Here is a 19,356-nt window from a genome sequence, read left to right on the forward strand (position 1 = left end):
TGTCACCTTTGGCTACCACTATTGTCCACTAGCTGCCTTTCAGAAGTTTCTCTGCCCCTTCATCCTTCGGTATATCCATTCTCTTCTACTGATGTGACCATTCCTCCTGAAGAGGGTGGATCCATCTTAATCTGGTGTCTCGGCCTTGACCATTCCACCTTGTGTGACCCTGCTAGGAGACAAGCCCAGGGAGGCAGTCTGGATTCCTGGCAGCAGTAGTCTCAGCTTTATTGAAATACTCAGTTCCCCTCACCATATTAAGATGTACATCCCAGGGGATGATTTTTGTCTTTTGATTGCTTGTAATCCACTCAGAGAATATCAGCTATTGAGTGGGCAAAAATGTATTGAAGAAAAATGTGGTAGTCTTTAAATTAGCAAAGCTATAGTAAATCATACTGTAAAAGAGAATTGATAGAATCCAAATTTGGCCATAATACTTAGAAGGTTAGATCGAACTTAGTTTAAACTAAAGTTTAACTTCAGAGTTAACTTGGGGTGCGGGGGAGGCTTACATGTCTTCTAACCACTAGGTAATGTTACCAAATTACATTGCATTGACTCTTTGCCACTTGTGCATGGAGACTTTAAGTGCTTGATTACTATTTTGTCATAATTTAGTTGGTTCTAAGTAAGGTATTGACCTGTTGTAATTTTTGAAAATAGGGTTGAGGTAACTATATAGCAAAGACTGTTGACCGAGTATGTACATTCTGGAGGCTGAGCAGGAATTAGTATGAGCATCTTGATTATTTCAGAATATAATTTAGTATGTAAATCAGTTGACTAGATGGCTAAAAATTTAAGCCTCCATATGGAAACGTTTCTCGACACATGCTGTAACTTCAGTAGTACATGATCACTGCAGAACTCCAATTCTATTGCATTTTTTAAAAGATGTCCATATTGTCCTTCATCAGTATTTTAAAACAGTATCTATTTATTTATCTATTGCATTTGTATGCTGCCCCATAGCCAAAGGCTCTCTGGATGGCTCACTGTGCAATATAATATACAAATAAAAATAAAAACAATAGTGAACCAAAACCATAAACAAATGGGATTGAAATACAATGTAAATACAACAAATACATAAAGCAGGAGGAAATAAACACAATAAACCAATAACAACAGCCAATAAAACAATAAACAGTAAGCCAGCAGCAAACCAGCAGCAGTATGCAATCTTATATGACAAAAATCATAAATTAGCAGTTCCTTAACAGTTAAAAAGTGTGTGACAAAAATGCCTGGGTGAATAGACAAGTTTTGCTTAATGCTGAAAAATATTGAAAAGTTGGTGGTTTGGAAAGCTGCTTTGAGGAGAATATTTCATACTCAATGCACCAGAAAGCCCATCACCTAATATATTTCCAATAAAGGACACACCTGATCAAAGGTGTCGCCAAAACATCTTAAGACGTAGACAGGTTGATAATAAAAAAAGTGCTTCATTAGGTATTTTGGACCCAACCTGTTTAAACCTTAAAGTAAATGCCAACATCTTGAAGCAAAGTCTATGAAGGGTTCTCTCCCTCCCCCCCCCCCACTTGGATGTCATGGAGAAATAAAGTTGGATACCTCACATCTTGCTGACGCCTTTTACTCAAGTTTTTTGTAGACAAGAGGGGAGATGACCCAACAATGAATTGATCAAATGACCACAGTGCTTTAAATTTATGTGTATATTAAAAATTGCCAAGGGAAGTCCAGTGCAGTAATATTTGACTTCAAGTTAAAGGTAAAGGTTTCCCCTTGACATTAAGTCCAGTCATGCCTGACTCTAGGGGCGGTGCTCATCTCCATTTCCTAGCCGAGGTTCTCTGCAGACAGTCTCCGTGGTCATGTGGCCGGCATGACTAAACACCGAAGTGCGTGGAACACTGTTACCTGCCCACCAAAGTGGTACCTTTTTACCTACTTGTATTTGCATGCTTTTGAAATGCAAGGTTGACAGGAGCTGGGACGGAGCAACGGGAACTCACCCTGTTGTGCAGATTCAAACCAGCGACCTTTCCATCTACCAGCCCAGCAGCACAGCGGTTTAAACTGTCCCTTCAAGTTAGGAAGCTTCTAAAAATGAAAGGATTGGTAAAAATGTTGAAGGAAAAATCAAGCATGTCATACATCTCCAGAATGATTAGATGTTGCTCAGAAGCACAGAAATAGAAATTCAGCTAGAATATGTATTTCCAGTCAAGAAAGATACCACTTAATACAATAGGCCATCAATATGAATAGCATGCATGGTCAATGAGGCTATTAAAAGGGGAAAGCAGGGAAGACAAATCTCAAAAAATGTAAGTTGTATCCCAGTGGTAACAAAATAATGAACCATAGGCACAAAAGAAATGTAGTAGATGCAAACAAGGATTTTGAGGAAAGTATCGCTAATAATAAGTCCAACAACTAAAAGAAACTTTAAATACATCAGAAACAGAAAATTGTTTAGGGAGGTCACTACTCCATTGGATAACAAGGATTATTACTAGAAGAAGATAAGTAAATTGCAGAGAAGCTGAACAAATTCTTAACTCAGAGAAATAGTGGTTATAAGATGAAGCACCAAGACTTTAACATCAATAGGTAACAAACTAATGGTATCTGGCTTAGAGTTGTTAAATTAATCAAATATGAAATCCTGTATCAGTTAGAAGATCAGCATTGTGTCCCTAAGTTCAGCTGCTATGCCAAATAACTGGATAGTGGCCAAAACTAATTCTTAAAAAGGGATTGGGAACGGAGGCCCAGGAAATTACAAACTGCTTAGCATGTGTTCTGGGTAAAATTGGTGAAAAATAAATTATCAAGTGACTAAAGGAACCAACAACCAATCAAGGAGATTTGTGCCTTTCTTTGCTTGGAAAAGGGAAAATTATTTTGGGAAGAGTATGATCTTTTTGAAAAATATATGTCTTTAAAGCATATTTATCCCACTATTCATATGACAGAACATTCAGAGTAGTTTATGTAAAAGGAATAAAAAACAAAACATGGTCTGTCTGTGGATTTAGACTATAAAAGACATTAGTCAAAAGGGGAAAGGGATGAGAGGAGAAGAAAAGCAAAAGTATTATTAAAAGTGCATCTTTTAATAATGAACTGGAGTGGAAGTGTTTGGAGGACGGATTTGAGGTTATTGATAAGAATCCAAAACCTTTATGGTGGCCCAGTTTAGATATAATATGAAACCATGGCTTAGTATTATGGGATGACAGTATTCAGGCATGCATGTTCCTACTTCTTCCTAGTATGGGGAGACTGAAAGCTTCCATTTTTGCTTTAAAACTATTTTTATTTATTACAGACATTTTTGTTACAAACATTTATATCCCGTCCTTCCAACAAGCACTCAGGATGGCTTACACAATAAACTAACCTCAGCTTTCTGTAATTTATTTATTTATTCAGGGGATTTATAGGCCGTCCATCACTGTCATCTCTGGACAGCTTACAGTATAATATAAATCCTTAACAAAATAAATTGGCTATACCACAACTGAATATAAAAATGACATGGTTAAAATAAGTTAAGTAAATAAATATACAATTAAAATTGATTAGTATTAAAATATTGGTCAAATGCCTGAATATGTGGAACTGCCACAGTTTCTACATATTGTTAGACAAACAGGATCATAGTTTGCTATCCCGGCTTAACTAATAGTAGTTTGACAAAGAATAGTTTTCCAAGTACACACATCACAGAGAGCTATTGTTGGTCTTAGAACATTTAATCCTTGTGTGTATGGTGGTAGGTGGTAGGAGTGTGCAAGTCCCAAGTTTGTGCAGGGTTGTCCCTGCACTGTTAAGCAATTATTTAGTGTTATGCATGAACCAGGCCAGTATTTTAGTGATAATAAATATAAGTGCTTTTGCAATTTGGAGCCATAGGCTGAGGCCTATAGTAAACAAAATTTTGTGAAATAATAGAATGAAACAAAACTTGACTGCACCTCAGTTGAGAAGTAATGCTGAATCAAGGATTGATGCAACAAGAGCAAGCTTTAAAGAAGGCCTGGCTCACACATTTCCTGGTCAAACTTGGTTTACAATCTCTTGTTGCAGAAAGAATAAAGCAATAACTTGCTGATTAACATGCAGTATTAAATGCAACTGCTGAAAACTGTGAAGCAAGTCAGTATTATGAGTACATTAGCCCATATGCACGTGATTTGGCATTGTATCCGAACACAGCTGTGTTAGTGAAGTGCCTTAATATTATGCTAGTGTGAGTCTAGGGGAAAATGTTCAAATTAAAAAGCTAGCTATCTTTCCTTGATGCATTTACTTATTTAAAATGCTGAGTTTATTAGTATGATATGCCAGAGACATAATGACTTCAGGATTCAAATATTTGATTTTCAGCTTGGTGTAACCACCTAACCAGCAATACTGATACAGTTAAATTCATATTTGCATTTTGTCACAGTTTGTCAGCTGCATTGGTCAATATTTTTCATTAAGCTTATAGTTTAACTTTTTATTTTGAAATTTCTTTTGAATAAATATGCCCTTGAAAATAAACAGTAATTTTATGCTAATTTGTGTTGGGTTAGATCTAAAAAAAATCACTTCCAATGGAAAGTGAGAACCATGAGAAGATCCTTGCTGGATCAGATCAACCTAATCTGTTTCCCAAAGTGTAGCCAACCAGTTGCTTATAGGAAACCCACAATGGGATCTAAGAAGAATATCCCCCTTCCTACTGTTGTTTCCCAGTGAATGGTACAGACAGTCCCCAGGTTACAGACAAGTTCTGTTCCTGAGAAAACAGAAATTCATGAAAATTTGTAAGTCAAATCTTGTATAGTTGGTCCTCCACATTCATGGGGGTTAGGGGCACAGGACCCCATGAAAGTGGAAAACTGCAAATATCTCTACCCCTCCCAAACTCACCAGGGCCTCCTGTTTGCAGCAAGGAAATGCTGGAGAGATTTCCCTCTCTGGATGGGCAGAGCAAGAAAGCATGCTTTGGAGGCCTCCTTCTCCCCTTTCACTTTCTGTCTATGGTGGTGATGATTTCCCACAATAACTGTTTTAGCATTAATATGGCAGTTTGTTTGTTAGTACGGGTTGTTCCTAACTCCAGGACTGCCTGTATTCTGAAGCATGCTGTCTCTGAGGTAGAATATAGATATCATGGCTTACTATCAGTGGCTTTTTCCTGTCTGATTCTTTAAATATATTTTTAAAGCTAACTTGGTGGCAATCACCTCATCTTGTATGAGTTTATTCCACAGCTGAACTGTGTACTGTGTGAAGGGATTCTTCTTTTTATCTGTCCTCGGTTTCCCACTATTAGGTTGCATTGCATGATCAGGTTCTAGTGTTTATTGTATGAGGAAGACAAAGAAACTTCTTCCTATCCCCATGTTCTACATAATGCATGCATTTATAAATCTTTATCATGTCCTCACTTCACCATTTTTCTAAAGAGCCCTAAATGTTTGTAAACTACTTTTCACACAGGGGAGTTGCTCTAAACCAATTCATCCAGTTTAGAGAGTGCTGTAAAACATTTGATCAGTAGTGATTATCCAGGTCATATAGTACAAATCTGCTTGTGACGACTATAAATAAAGCTTTGTAAGTTTGGCAGTGAAGAGCAGTGTGTGTCATATATTTAGAAACATTTGCTTCCATGTACAACCTAAAACTAGTGTTACTATACTGAACTACAGTCTAAATGAATCTCGGGCCTTAAGAGTTTGTTCCTTTACAAATTCATGACTACTCTGTTTTACTTCCTGTTAGCATTTTGATGTCATTTTGAATTTCTCATCTCTCTGTTCTTGTGTATGTTTGTGCAAGTGCTGTTCATCTCCTTGATTGTGCCTGAATTGTCATCAGTGGCACAATACTTGAGTTAATTCTTGTAGACCATGCACTGTGCAGCAACAGCTCAGACATCCCCTGCTGCAACCATCAATCTCTGAACTAGAAAAGTGGGGGGGGGGGGTCAAGAAAGAAGTACATAGTATATGAATGACTGTTAGAGCTGATGGGTTATGATGTTGTAAGATCATACCTAAAAGTATAGTAGTAACAATTGAGACTTGTTTATAGCTATTTTTCTCTACTTTTGTAATGCTGGCATAATGTAAAGACAGCATTTTGGGTTCATTAAGCAACAATTGGACATAATGATGATACTCCAGGGTATCTCCTCTATTAACAAGGTGGATAACTTGGGCTCAAGGGATCATATAAAGAAGCTCAAATTGTCCTGAAGAAGTAACTCCGTAGTATTCAGTGTCAGACTGACTTGTTATAATTGAAGGTTACATTCATAACTCAAATGAATAAAACGTTTTGACATTGCCAGGCTGGGGTTTGCCTGGATCCAAGATGTTTTTGCTGTGCTAGATTTGGCACTATCCCTTTGAGCCTTTTTAATATAGGTGCACTACTGTCTTGTAGTAGGCTGCTAGGCTCTTCCATGCAATATCATTATGGAGAAGGTAGATCTGATCTTTTGTTAGATTGCTGAATGACTTCCTGTAGATTTGTAGGTGTCATAAGGAAGTAATCACAGTGTAGGATTTATGGAATGTAGTAGGTAACTGGATCTGCAACATGACTGACCACCATTTTGTACTTGACTCTGGTTGGCAGACCTTAGGATCTTAATTAAAACCCCAGAGTAGATTCCATGAAACCTGCCCACAGTTGCCATACAAAATACTAGTGTCTATATTTACCACTCCTCCCACTTCAATCTTGGTGCTTCTCAGCCTGCACAGCTGTTTTACAAATTTAAAGAGGAAGAACACAATTCTCTTCCCCATTCCTATCCCAGTTAATCATATCTCAGTTTATGCATTCATGTTCTTATGGTGCAAAGTGTAGTCCTGATGATGGACAATTAAAATGAATTTTCAGCTGCACTGGTTGTTCCAAGATGAATTTGAGGATATAGCTTGTGTAGATATGCTATTAGCTTTCATATTCTGTGGTCTTATGGCAAAATGCACATGCATTTCTAGAAAGGTTCCATGAACAAAGCAATTGCGAATGTGTTTTCAGACCTTTCCTGCAAAATCCCTGTGGATTTCTCACTTGTTAGATTAGAATGTTTTCCATGTATATTCTCTGCTGGGAAGAATATCTTTTGGATTTGGCCCAAAAGATACCAAGCCAATAAAAAAAACAAAACCTTGAATAGAATTCATTTGCAAGATTGCTAGGAAGCTGCTGTCCATCGCTATCGATGGGGATAATGTGATTTGTTTATTTTTGGACACCTTCCTATTTTTAGTTTTAAAGACTTGGAAATTGAGAACACACATCTGCTGTGATGCTGTAGCTGTTACAAAATATAGTAGAAATCCTAGCCAAACAACTGTCTCTGTAAAATATAAAATTTGGACCTGCAGTGAGAAATGCATGAATGATATGGGCCTTCACTTGGAATGTATGGATTAACATATTTTGTTTGGCATTCTATTTCAAAAAGAATACTGACTTCCCTTTTTTGTAACCTGCACATCTAAATACAAGCTGAGCTGTGGTGCTCTCTGCTTCCTAGATTTGAGACAAGCATGGCAGGGCAGCCTGTGACGTAGCTTGGTTTCCATGGTAGTGACTTGATGTTATGTAAGGAAGTGGCATGTATACTGCCTGGTTGTCATGGTTCTGAGAATCCTGTTGAAACAGCTTTTTCCCAATCTCTGTTTCAGTAGCATTTGAAGATACATAGGTGCTGACCAAGAACAATTGAAATAACAAACAGGATCCTTCACTCCTATTTTTGTCACAGTTGCAAATTATGCAGCCTGTTAGTCCTGAAGAACTCAGTCCTATTTAAAAGGCAGAATTATTTTTAAAATCACTGACTTTTCTGGTTTGCCTTCAGCTATCATTCAGATCCTCTCCCTAAAATACCTCACACAATGCAGAGTTCTTATGAAGATATGCTGCCAGATCATTTACATATGGCAGCGACAAATCTAAAAACATAAACATACATAATGAGAGATACTCCTGCCCCACAGAAACTTTCTCATCAGTCCTGATTTTAGGCTTGATGACTATCAAGAAGGATTTTGACAAAATTGTGCATTTTTCCCATTTTTTCTTTTTGCCTGCACAAATTAATAGTTTGGCATTGTGAGCATTTTCAAAGTGTTAAATAAATAGTAGTTTAATTGCCTGTAATGCTTCAGTAACTTAATACATCTCCATCATTCCTCATATGAACCAACAGATTAGAAAAGAAGTTAGTGTGTTGCAGAATACAATACAATATACACACGTACACAGAAAAGGTTACATTCTAGTCCTTGGAGCAGTAGATATGAGTTTGATCTTCAAACTTTGTTTTAATTTTTTTTAGCTAACAAGAAGTTAGCCCCTTGAGATCGGCGGGGGAGGCCCTTCTCCGGGAATCCTCCGTGAAAGAAATTAGGAGGGTGGGTACTTGGAGGAGGGCTTTCTCTGCGGTGGCGCCTAAGTTATGGAACGCGCTCCCCAGAGAGGTCCGCCTGGCGCCGTCGTTATTTGTATTTCGGCGCCAGGCAAAGACCTTTTTATTCAAGTGGCATTTTAACTGTTAATATTATTGGATTTTATCTGGCCAGGGCGGCTTATTTTATACTGTATTTTTGTATTTTTAATTTAATGTTTATATTCTTGATTTATATTATAATTATTTTAACTTATTGTTGTAAGCCGCCCTGAGGCTTCGGCGAATGGGGCGGCATAAAAATGTTTTAATAAATAAATAATAAATAAATAAATAAAAAGTTGCAGGATTGTCTAGCGTAGTCTTGTCTGTTTGGACTAGCAACGGCTTTCCAAAGTCTGGCAGATTAACTTGATGGCAGGAATCCTTTTAACTGAAAGTTGATTCTGCTGCTTTTGAAGAGAAAGACATATTAAATCTTCCTATATAACAAGACAACAATGTCAGTAGCTCCACAATTCTGAATAATTAAAACAGTGATTCAGATTAACTTAGAGTAAAATTTAAGGTTCAGGGCTTTTTTTTTCCTTCCAGATATCTGGAGCTTGGGAGTTATCCTTTACATGTTGGTATGTGGACAACCGCCTTTCCAAGAAGCAAATGACAGTGAAACCTTGACCATGATAATGGACTGTAAATACACGGTGCCATCTCGTGTGTCCAAAGAATGTAAAGAGTAAGTAAAATTATTCTACAGAATACCTTACAATTAAAATCATAATGTTAACAGTTTAGTGAAGAACCAGTGTGGTATAGTGGTTAGGACAGGGGAAATCCCAGTTCAGATATTCACTCAGCTATGTAACTCGTTGTCCCTGTTCACATGTAACAGTGGCAACTTGTGTGTTAATTAATTAACCCAGAATTTTCTGGGTTTCATTTTGCATTAAGGTTGCTTCTGCTTTGCATACAAAGCCTAAGAAATAACTGTAGGTTAACTTTGGGTCATTATCACATGTAAACATGCCCTATGGGTTTTTCATGGAACACTTACCCTCCCTGGCATAGGCTGTCAAAATTCTTGATCAAGTTAAAAAGAGGTTTGAGTAGGAATTAGGGGGTTTGAACTGGGACACACAGAGACATCTGTCCCTGTCCAAAACCCATTTCTTTCTCACCTCCCCTGCTTTTCAGAGGGAACCAAAGTTTTGATTTGGTTTTGATTTGACAAATAGCCAATTTGTCCAAAAATGCTTTCCCATGAAAAAGTGGAAGGAGTACTCATTTGCACCTAGAGGCACAGGATAAAGTGCAAACTGTATCCTGATAGACTAAAGGTGGAGGAGGCTGGAATAGAGGAGGAGGATCTTGCTGCAAAGTAGAAGTAAATCAACACAAAATAAATATCGTTTGCTTCAAAGGATTTTTTATCACCCTTTACAGCCAGTTCCTCATCTTTTTTTCCTCCCGCCCTGCAGCTTTAGTTCCATCAATGTGTATACTTTCTCCAGGATGTTTAGGTGCTCAAGAAAGTGCAACAGTACATCCTCCCCCTGGAGATAAAAGTGCATCTTGAGGGAAAAAGAAAAATGGCCTCTTGGTCCTTGATAAAAGGGAGTTTAGGTGCTTGGGATAAAGTGCAAAATGTGTACCCAGGGACCATATGGCAAGCTTGACAAAGGATTTTGCCATGGGGCTGAATACCCAATTCCTTATAATGGGTTCCCTTATTCAGACAATAGAACAACCTTTCATGGATACAGCAGGCCATGGATTACCCATGCATAAACCACTCTGTACCCACAGTGAGGATATTTCTGCAAATTTGCATAACATAACATGGGTAGCATAGTGTCCACATTCACATATCACAGGTATACCAGCTTCCACTTAAAACCAAATTGCATGTTGGTGCAGCAATTTCCCTTCAGCTTAGGGGATGGTATCCCTTGGATTTCTGTCCAGATATTAAAAGGGGCATTGTGAGGAGAAAATTCCAGAAATATGGTCAAATCTAGGTTATTTTTGGCTGAGGAATTAGTTAGAATGTTTGGAAAAAGCAGCTTTGAGCTAATGTAATATTGTTCATATACTTATAGAACTGTATCTTTGCTCCTAGTTTGATTACACGAATGTTGCAAAGAGACCCAAAACGAAGGGCATCTTTGGAAGAAATTGAAACCCATCCCTGGCTACAAGGAGTTGATCCATCGCCTGCCACAAAATACAATATTCCTCTAGTTTCATACAAAAATCTTTCAGAGGAAGAACACAACAGCATAATACAGCGAATGGTTCTGGGTGATATTGCAGATCGAGATACCATAGTAGAGTAAGCTGCCATTTTATTTCATTTTATGTCGGTATTGCAGTGATTCCTCTGAATTCCAGATGCTGGAGGTATAAAATAGGGACTGCCTATTGCCTGCATGCTTTGTTTATAAGCTGACTGGTGATTGTTGAAAATAGAATGATGGATTAGAGTCTGGAGATGAGACACAAAAGTGGTGATTTTGTGGCCCTCCAGACAATGTTCCAGTGTCTCTTGTCACTGGCTATGCTGGTCAGCACTCATGGGATTCATAGGCCCAAAAGTTACCCAACCGTTCACTGGTGAGACATTAGCCTTATCAGTAAGGGTCTTCTACATAGTATATCAGAAGTAACTTTCACACAACTTTACATATTTTATTCTACTTTTCCACTTTTATCCGCTAGTGGCTGATAAAACAATACACTTAGTAACCAAATATTGGTGATTTGTTAGAAAGACGACCAAACCTAAAGGCTGTGACAATTCCTTTCTTACAGTGCATGGTTGAGTGGGAGGAACATGGAGGGGATGGTGCAGTAGATACAGGCCATAGAATGAGGTAACCTGTGTTATGTGACCTATCTTGTTCACTTTTGCTTTGTATCTTATGTTCTGTGATCTGGACAATGGGGTTAACTTATGGGGTATGTGTCAATTGCTGTCAAGAGGGTAAGTATTTCCACCATATGATGGTCTGGTTCCTTCTTAAATGTGAACTTGCTGTTTTAAAATGGTATCTGATTATAATCTATGCTGAATTTTAAGTATGTTTAGTTGTTAAATAGTGAAGGTCAGAGTACTATTGTTCATATTCTGTGTGACAAGACACTGAGTTAACAAGTTTAAGTTCTTCATTCACTCAGTTTAAACAGAAGTCTTTATTGATTAAGATGTCAGCTCTTATGCCTAATGATTGAGCAGATGTAACACATGTCAAGTAGTTTGGCTTGGTGCCTGTGTTAGCTGATGAGAAGCTTCAGGGCTAAGGCTAAACTTCCACTGAGCCCTTTAAGCAGCAGGAGCAGACTTATAAGAAACGCCAATTTTTATCCCTTTATACAGAAAATAGCTGCTGTTTGACTGGCTGGTATTTTTGCATGAAGAAATGGGCAGCGACTTTCTGACACAGAGGTCTGTGTTTTCGAAAGTAATCTGAAGTAGCATGAAGATATTTAAACCTCACAAAATTTTGTTGATTATTTTTTCTAATAATATTCCATTGGCCTTCAGTTTCATTCTGTTTGGTTAAAAGTAACAAGAGAACATGGTGTGTTCAGTATTTACATATTTAAAACAATAATGTAGCCTGTCCATGAGTTTTTGTCCCTTGCATTTTCCACAATGTGGTATTAGCTTAGCAGCAATCTTGCCAAAAGCTGAGTGAGGTGAAGGATAAGTGTGAGGAAGGGCTGTGCATGGTGAATGAGATTTTACTCCTCTCATCAAGTCAAATTCTTGGTAACATTCAATTCAGCAATGATAGGAACTCTCTCCTTGGGGCTGCCTCTCATTGCACTGAATGCCATAGGGAAACAATCCAACTCCCAGTAATTCTAGTCACGAGTGGATATGTGACTATACTATACACCAGAGGCTAAGCCTGACAGAAGAGAGAACGCTTTTGTAGATGGATGTTGACACAAAAGTGAAGTATAGTGTTATCTGACAGTTACAAAAAGGTTATTGAAGCATAGACTCACATTCAATAAGTGACTGTGATCCAGGAAAATCTACTCAGCCTTTGAATGCATTCCTTAATATATCCTAGTGTGATTATTGAACTTGCCACATTAGGTTGCCCAGTTCTTAGTAAGCTAAAAGCTATTTGTCAAGATGTCAAAAGCACTAATTTCTACTTCCAGGAACTTCTGTATTTGCTTTCAGGAGCATTGTAAGTTGTGTTGGCTACATGTCCAGTTTCAAAAAACCACTGATGTATGATGTGTTCCATTTTCATTTTATTTCCCTTAGGGCTCTGGAAACCAACAAATACAATCACATCACTGCTACCTACTTCTTACTAGCAGAGCGAATTTTAAGAGAGAAACAAGAGAAAGAAATACAAACCAGATCAGCAAGCCCAAGCAATATCAAAGCGCAATTTAGGTGAGCATTAAATATACTGAAATCACAGTGAATTTAATCATTTTTCTTAATTAAAGGGACCGAAGACCTTTTTTGCAGGGGGGATGCCTTTAAATCACAGATGCACAACTTACAGCCCAGGAGCTACATGTGGCCTCCCAAGGCCTTAATTGTGGCCTCAAAGAGCTCCCTGCCTTTTCCCACACATCCATTGTATAGTTGTAATTGATAGCCTTCTCTCCATTTCCCCAGCCATCCTGATACAGATCACTCTTTCCTCACTGGTACCTGGAGAGGATAGCACAGACTGCTTCAGACTTTATACTCTTGCAGAGTCTACTCTATTCCAAGGTTAGAGAAAAGTTAGAATTTTTCAACACCATAAGAGAGTGGGTTAGATCTTGAAGTCACTGATTACTCTTCCCCTGGATACATTGTGGGAAATGTAGAGTTCCATTCTTCCCTCTTTGCTATACCCACTGCATCTCTGTTCAAACCAGGTTTGCATGTTGATATCTTGCAGGTGAGATCTTCACCTGCAAAGGTTTTTTCTCTCCTGCAGATCAGAGTAGCCTCATATAAGACTACTCCTAGATTCATTGGCAGGATTTGAGATACTTTGTTATCTGTACTACCTTATCTACCTTGATTGGCTGGTTCACATAGTAGAATATGTCGTGGAATAATTGTCAGGAATTCATGTAAAAAACCCTGTTGGTGGCTGTATTAAACTTTTATCTTTTAATAAAAAGCATTCCTTCTTGTAGAAAGTGCAGCTCAAGATATGTGAATCATGAGATACAGAACTTCCGTTTGGTGCCCTTAACTTTTTTTAAACTACAGGATAAGAGAAATTACAAATTCAGCCATCTAAAAGGACAAGATACACAGGTGTTTTTATATTAGAAACCTTAAGGTTATGATTGCTCAGCTAGCATGAGATGCCGAGCCATGTGGTGACGGCATATAAAAGTTTTAAATAAATAAATAAAAATAGATAGATATATAGCATGCCTGCTAATACTGTAGCATGTAGCTGACTATATAGAATCAAACTACTGGCCTCTCTAATCAAAACTCTGATGGCGATTTTGAGATGCAAAAAGGGAAGGCAAAGAGATACTAAAAACTTTAGCTGTTAATAATGAGCTTACCTTGAAGACTTCAAAAATACTGTGCAGTACAGAAACACCCAAGCTGAACTATAATAAAAAAGCAAAGAGAGAAAGAAAGAAAGCATGAAGACTTTTGTCCCCTGAAAAAGCAGGGGGCAATTAGAAAAAATAAAATAAATTGTCCTAGGAAGTCTTACATTTTTGTATTTAATTTCAGAGACAGAATAGTTAAAGAAGTTGAAAGGCATAATTAGGAGGGTGCCTTAAAGGATGGAGGCTATTTAAAACCACTATAATAGAGGCTAAAATAAGATGTACACTATAAAATAGAATAAGGCAAACAAGCCTAGGAAGAAGTCAGTGGTTAAACTCCATCAAGGAGACTATAAAAGCACATTTAAGAAATAGAAATTTTGCTGCAATGAGTTCAGTCTTTTCAAAAGTGGCAGTAGTGAGAGCATGGAACAACTTTGTGCAGAGGGCAGGATAACCATTTCCCACCAAACATCACTGAGCCTTAATGGTGGTTGCTCCAATTAAAACAAAGCAAAACAAAACAGATAGTTTAAAAAAAATCAGGTAAATTGCTTTTAAGATTTCCAGCCGCAATATTGTGTAAGGGAAGTGTTAACACAAACTCCTGGCAATTCCAGTATGTTTTGGGGAGCACGGCATAGCTGCTCTTTGAAAAGAAAGATATGTGTTCAGTCCCAGTCAAAAGTTGCATCTAGTGTGACCTCAAGGCTGCATAGACACACTTTCAGAAAAAAAAATGGAAAGTTATATTAAGATGATAACAATAGATTAAACTATTGGTTTTTAAGTTTAAAAAATGCATTAGAAGCAGGAAATCAAATGAAAGTGTCATTGGCCCATTCATTGTCAAAAAGGAATGCTGAAGAAGGGTGACGAACTTGTATCCAAACTAAAAATCACACATAATAAATTTAATTTCTGATTGCTACAACCAGAGAGTGAAACTTGGACTTCAAACATACTTCTCCACAAGCATTTTTGTTGTTGCTGTTGTTAGTCACGAAGACGTGTCCAACCCATTGCGACCCCATGGACAACATTCCTCCAGGCCTTCCTGTCCTCCACCATCCTCCGGAGTCCACCTAAGCTCACGCCAACTGCTTCAGTGACTCCATCTTGCCACCTCATCCTCTGCCGCCCCCTTCTTTTACTGTCAATTGTTCCCAGCATTAGGGTCTTCTCCAGGGAGTCTTTCCTTCTCATTAGGTGGCCAAAGTATTTGAGATTCATCTTCAGTATCTGGCCTTCGAAAGAGCAGTCAGGGTTGATCTCTAGGACTGACTGGTTTGATCACCTTGCAGTTCAAGGGACTTGCAGGAATCTCCTCCAGCACCACAATTCAGAGGGCTCAGTTCAGCCTTCCTTATGGTTCAACTTTCACAGCCATACATTGCAACTGGGAAAACCATATCCTTGACTATACACATTTTTGTTGGCAGCGTGATGTCTCTGCTTTTTAGTATGCTGTCTAGATTTGCCACAGCTTTCTTCCTCAGGAGCAACTGTCTTTTAATTTCTTGGCTGCAGTCCCTATCTGCAGTGATCTTGGAGCCCAGGCAAATAAAATCTGTCACTACCTCCATTTCTTCCCCATCTATTTTCCAGGAAGTGATAGGACCAGATGCCATGATCTTAGTTTTCTTAATGTTGAGTTTCAAGCCAACTCTTGCGCTCTCCTCCTTCACCTGCATCAAGAGGCTCTTTAGTTCCTCTTCACTTTCTGCCATTAGAGTGGTATCGTATGCACATCTGAGGTTGTTGATATTTCTTCCAGCAATCTTAATTCCAACTTGTGATTTATCTAGCCCTGCCTTTCTCATGATGTGCTCTGCATACAAGTTAAATAGGCCTTTAAAAGATTATTTGATATTGGAACTCTTTCAAACTACTCCAATTTGCTCTTGTTTCTTATTGGAGTGAAATGTGCTAAGGACATTATGTGATACCTACCATTCAGTTGTGTTAAGTGTTTTCTGAGTGCCAATTATTATTGCACCCACACCTTCCTCTACTTTTTTGATGCTCTTCTGACTTTTTTTCTCCTCTGGGACTCTATGCTGGGGCAAAAAATCCCAATTTCAAGTATAGGCTAATGGGACCTGAGCTAGTGGTGATTGATCAAGAAAGGGATCTTGCAATAGTGTTGGACAACACTTGATGAAAAAGTTGAGTCATTGTGCAGCTGCTGTGAAAAAGGCAACTCCATGTTAGGAATAATTAGTATAGGAATCAAAAATAAAACTGCCAAGAATTGTATTCTCCTTAGACAAATCTTTGGTGTGGCAGCACTTAGAATACTGTGTACAGTTTTGGTCACCACACTTGAAAAAGGATATTATTGAGCTGGAAAAAATGTAGAGAAGGGCACTGAAAAGGGGGTTGGAGCAACTCCTATGTGAGGAATGGTTGCAAGAATTTTAATTGTTTAGCTTAGAAAAAATCTGAGTAAAGAGAAACATGATATAGGTGTTTAAAACTATACACATAATGGAGAAAGTAGAGGAGGCATTTTTCTCCCTTTCCCTTAATACTAGAACTCAGGGTCATTCCATGAAGCTGATTGGTGGGAGATTCAAAACAGATTACTTCACATGGCTTAGGGAATTTATTTATTTATTTATTTATTAAAACATTTCTATGCCGCCCCATTCGCCGAAGCCTCGGGGCGGCTCACAACATAAAATTAAAATACAATACATACAACAAATTTACAATATAAAATAAGTTGCCCTGGCCAGATAAAATAAGCAAGTAATATTAACAATTAAAATGACGTTTAAATAAAAAGGTCTTCGCCTGGCACTGAAAAACAGATAACGACGGTGCCAGGCGGACCTCTCTGGGGAGCGCATTCCATAGACTGGGCGCCACCACAGAGAAAGCCCTCCTCCGAGTACCTACCCTCCTAATTTCTTTCACAGAGGGTTCCCAGAGAAGGGCCTCTCCCACAGATCTCAAGGGGCGGGCGGGCGTATATGGATGTAAGCGCTCCTTCAGGTAACCAGGACCCAAGCCATTTAGGGCTTTATAGGTCATCACCAACACCTTGAATTGGGCCCGGACTTCAATGGGAAGCCAGTGAATCTGACGGAGGACTGGAGTCATGTGAACATAACGCCCAGTCCCCGTCAGCAGCCAGGCAGCTCTATTTTGAACCAATTGAAGTATTCGGACCGTCTTCAAGGGTAGCCCCACGTAGAGCACGTTACAGAAGTCAAGGCGGGAAGTCACCAGCGCGTGTGTCACTGTCGCCAGGCAGTCGTACTCCAGGTAGGGGCACAGCTGATGAATCAGCTGAAGCTGAAGGAAAGTGCTCCTCGCCAATGCTGTCACCTGAGCTTCCAATGAAAGCTTTGGGTCGAGGAGCACTCCCAAGCTGCGGACCTTGTCCCTAAGAGGGAGTGCAACCCCATTCAGGACTAAGTTCAGTTCACCCTCTCCGAAGCCCGATCCGCCAACCAACAGGACCTCTGTCTTGTCTGGATTGAGCTTCAGTTTATTGGCCCTCATCCAGCCCATTACCTCGGCCAGGCACTGGTTCAGTACAGCCACTGCCTCACCTGGATTGGTGGAAAACGAGAGGTAGAGCTGGGTATCATCAGCGTACTGATGATTCCGCAGCCCACACCTCCTGATGACCTCTCCCAGCGGTTTCATGTAGATGTTAAACAGCAAAGGGGACAAAATGGACCCCTGCGGTACTCTATGGCATAGCTGCCATGGTGCAGAGCCATAGTCCCCCAGCACCACCTTGTGGAACCAGCTATTGAGATAGGAGCAGAACCACGGCAAAGCAGTGCCTCCGACCCCCAATCCTGCTAGCCTATCCAGAAGGATACCATGGTCGATGGTATCGAAAGCCGCTGAGAGGTCCAGGAGAACCAACAGGGACGCACTCCCCCTGTCCTTCTCCCTGCACAGGTCATCGTACAGGGCGACCAAGGCAGATTCAGTACCGTACCCGGGTCTGAAGCCGGACTGAAATGGGTCCAGATAATCAGTTTCATCCAAGAGTGCTTGGAGTTGTCCCGCCACCACCCGCTCCAACACCTTGCCCAGAAACGGGATGTTGGCCACTGGTCTATAATTAGTGGCCATCTCTGGATCCAGTGACGCTTTCTTCAGGACCGGTCGGACTACCGCCTCCTTTAAAGGGGCAGGCACCCGACCCTCCCTCAGAGAAGCGTTAACCACTTCCAAGATCCAGATCCCAATCCCGTGCTTGGAATTATTTATTAACCAAGACGGGCAAGGGTCCAGTAGGCAAGTGGTGGGACGTACTCGTCCAAGCACCTTGTCCACATCATCAGGCCGCAATAACTGAAATTCATCCAATTATTCTGGACCAGACGGCAGCACTGGTGTCTCCCCAGAAACCTCTGATTCACTAGTGGTGTCTAGCTCGTGACGAATCTGAGTGTTTTTCTCCCTGAACTTCATGGCAAAGTCGTCACAGCGGGCCTTTGAGGGAGGATCCAGATCTTTCTTAGGACCTGGACAAACCAGGCCTTGCACCACTCGAAAAAGCTCCGCTGGACGGCATTTTGAGGAGGCAATGGAAACGGAAAAAAACCTCTTTTTCGCTGCCCTCACCGCCACAGCATAGGCCTGATAATGGGCTCTCAAGTGTGTTCGGTCAGATTCATCCCGTGATCTCCTCCACCTACACTCTAGCCGTCTCCCAACCTGCTTCATCGCCCGCAATTCAGGTGTATACCAAGGGGAAGAGCAGGCTCTGCCTGGTGGGAGAGGACGCTTAGGAGCGATCATGTCCACAGCCCTGGTCATCTCCCCGTTCCACAGTTCGACCAGAGCCTTGACAGGAGCACCAGTCTTGTCAGCCGGAAACTCCCCCAGGGCCTTCAGGAATCCATCCGGATCCATCCGGCTCCGGGGGAGGACCCACACAATCGGGTCCGCACCCTTGCAGAGGGAGAGGTCGCTCTCAAGCACAAACCTCACCAGGAAGTGATCTGACCATGACAGGGGAGTCAAACATAAATTCCTCACCCTCAGACCACCCTCTTCCTGCCCCGTTGAGAATACCAGGTCCAGAGTGTGTCCACGTTCAGGGGTCGGGCCGGTGACATGTTGAGACAGCCCCATGGCCATCATGGAGGCCATGAAGTCCTGAGCTGCCCTGGTCAGACCAGTCTCGGCATGGACGTTGAAGTCCCCCAGGACCAACATCCTGGGGGTCCTCAACACCAGGTCCGAGACGGTCTCCGTCAGCTCAGGCAGGGAGTCTGATGGGCAGAAGGGTGCACGGTACACCAACAGAATCCCTAATCTGTCTCGGTCGCCCAACACCAAGTAGAGGCACTCCAGCCCTGGTCTCGAAGGGACCGGAAGTCCCGTGAGAGAGATGGAGGCTCGGTAAACCAAAGTGACCCCCCCCC

General features: G+C 40.4%; 2 protein-coding genes across 10 annotated transcripts in view; one reads left to right on the forward strand and one right to left on the reverse strand.

The window, feature by feature from the left end:
- The window catches only part of SNRK (SNF related kinase), a 38,782-nt gene that overhangs the window by 15,635 nt on the left and 3,791 nt on the right, over positions 1–19,356 (forward strand). For all 4 annotated transcript variants that reach the window (XM_044417194.1, XM_044417178.1, XM_044417170.1 and 1 more), the window contains 3 exons: positions 9,002–9,143; positions 10,527–10,739; positions 12,693–12,827. In XM_044417194.1, coding sequence (XP_044273129.1) covers positions 9,002–9,143; positions 10,527–10,739; positions 12,693–12,827 — 490 coding nt within the window. The remainder of the gene's footprint in view (positions 1–9,001; positions 9,144–10,526; positions 10,740–12,692; positions 12,828–19,356) is intronic.
- ANO10 (anoctamin 10) overlaps positions 1–19,356 on the reverse strand; it is a 110,173-nt gene that overhangs the window by 14,553 nt on the left and 76,264 nt on the right. For 3 of the 6 annotated variants that reach the window (XR_006413463.1, XR_006413461.1, XR_006413467.1), the window contains 2 exons: positions 13,961–14,008; positions 1,986–2,073 (listed from right to left, as the gene is read on the reverse strand). The gene's annotated coding sequence lies outside the window, so the exon portion shown is untranslated. The remainder of the gene's footprint in view (positions 1–1,985; positions 2,074–13,960; positions 14,009–19,356) is intronic. The other 3 variants (XR_006413465.1, XR_006413464.1, XR_006413462.1) reach the window with 3 other exon arrangements.

The sequence above is a fragment of the Varanus komodoensis genome, unplaced genomic scaffold (assembly GCF_004798865.1).
Source record: "Varanus komodoensis strain SLA01 unplaced genomic scaffold, ASM479886v1 scaffold10, whole genome shotgun sequence".
Classification (NCBI taxonomy): domain Eukaryota; kingdom Metazoa; phylum Chordata; class Lepidosauria; order Squamata; family Varanidae; genus Varanus; species Varanus komodoensis.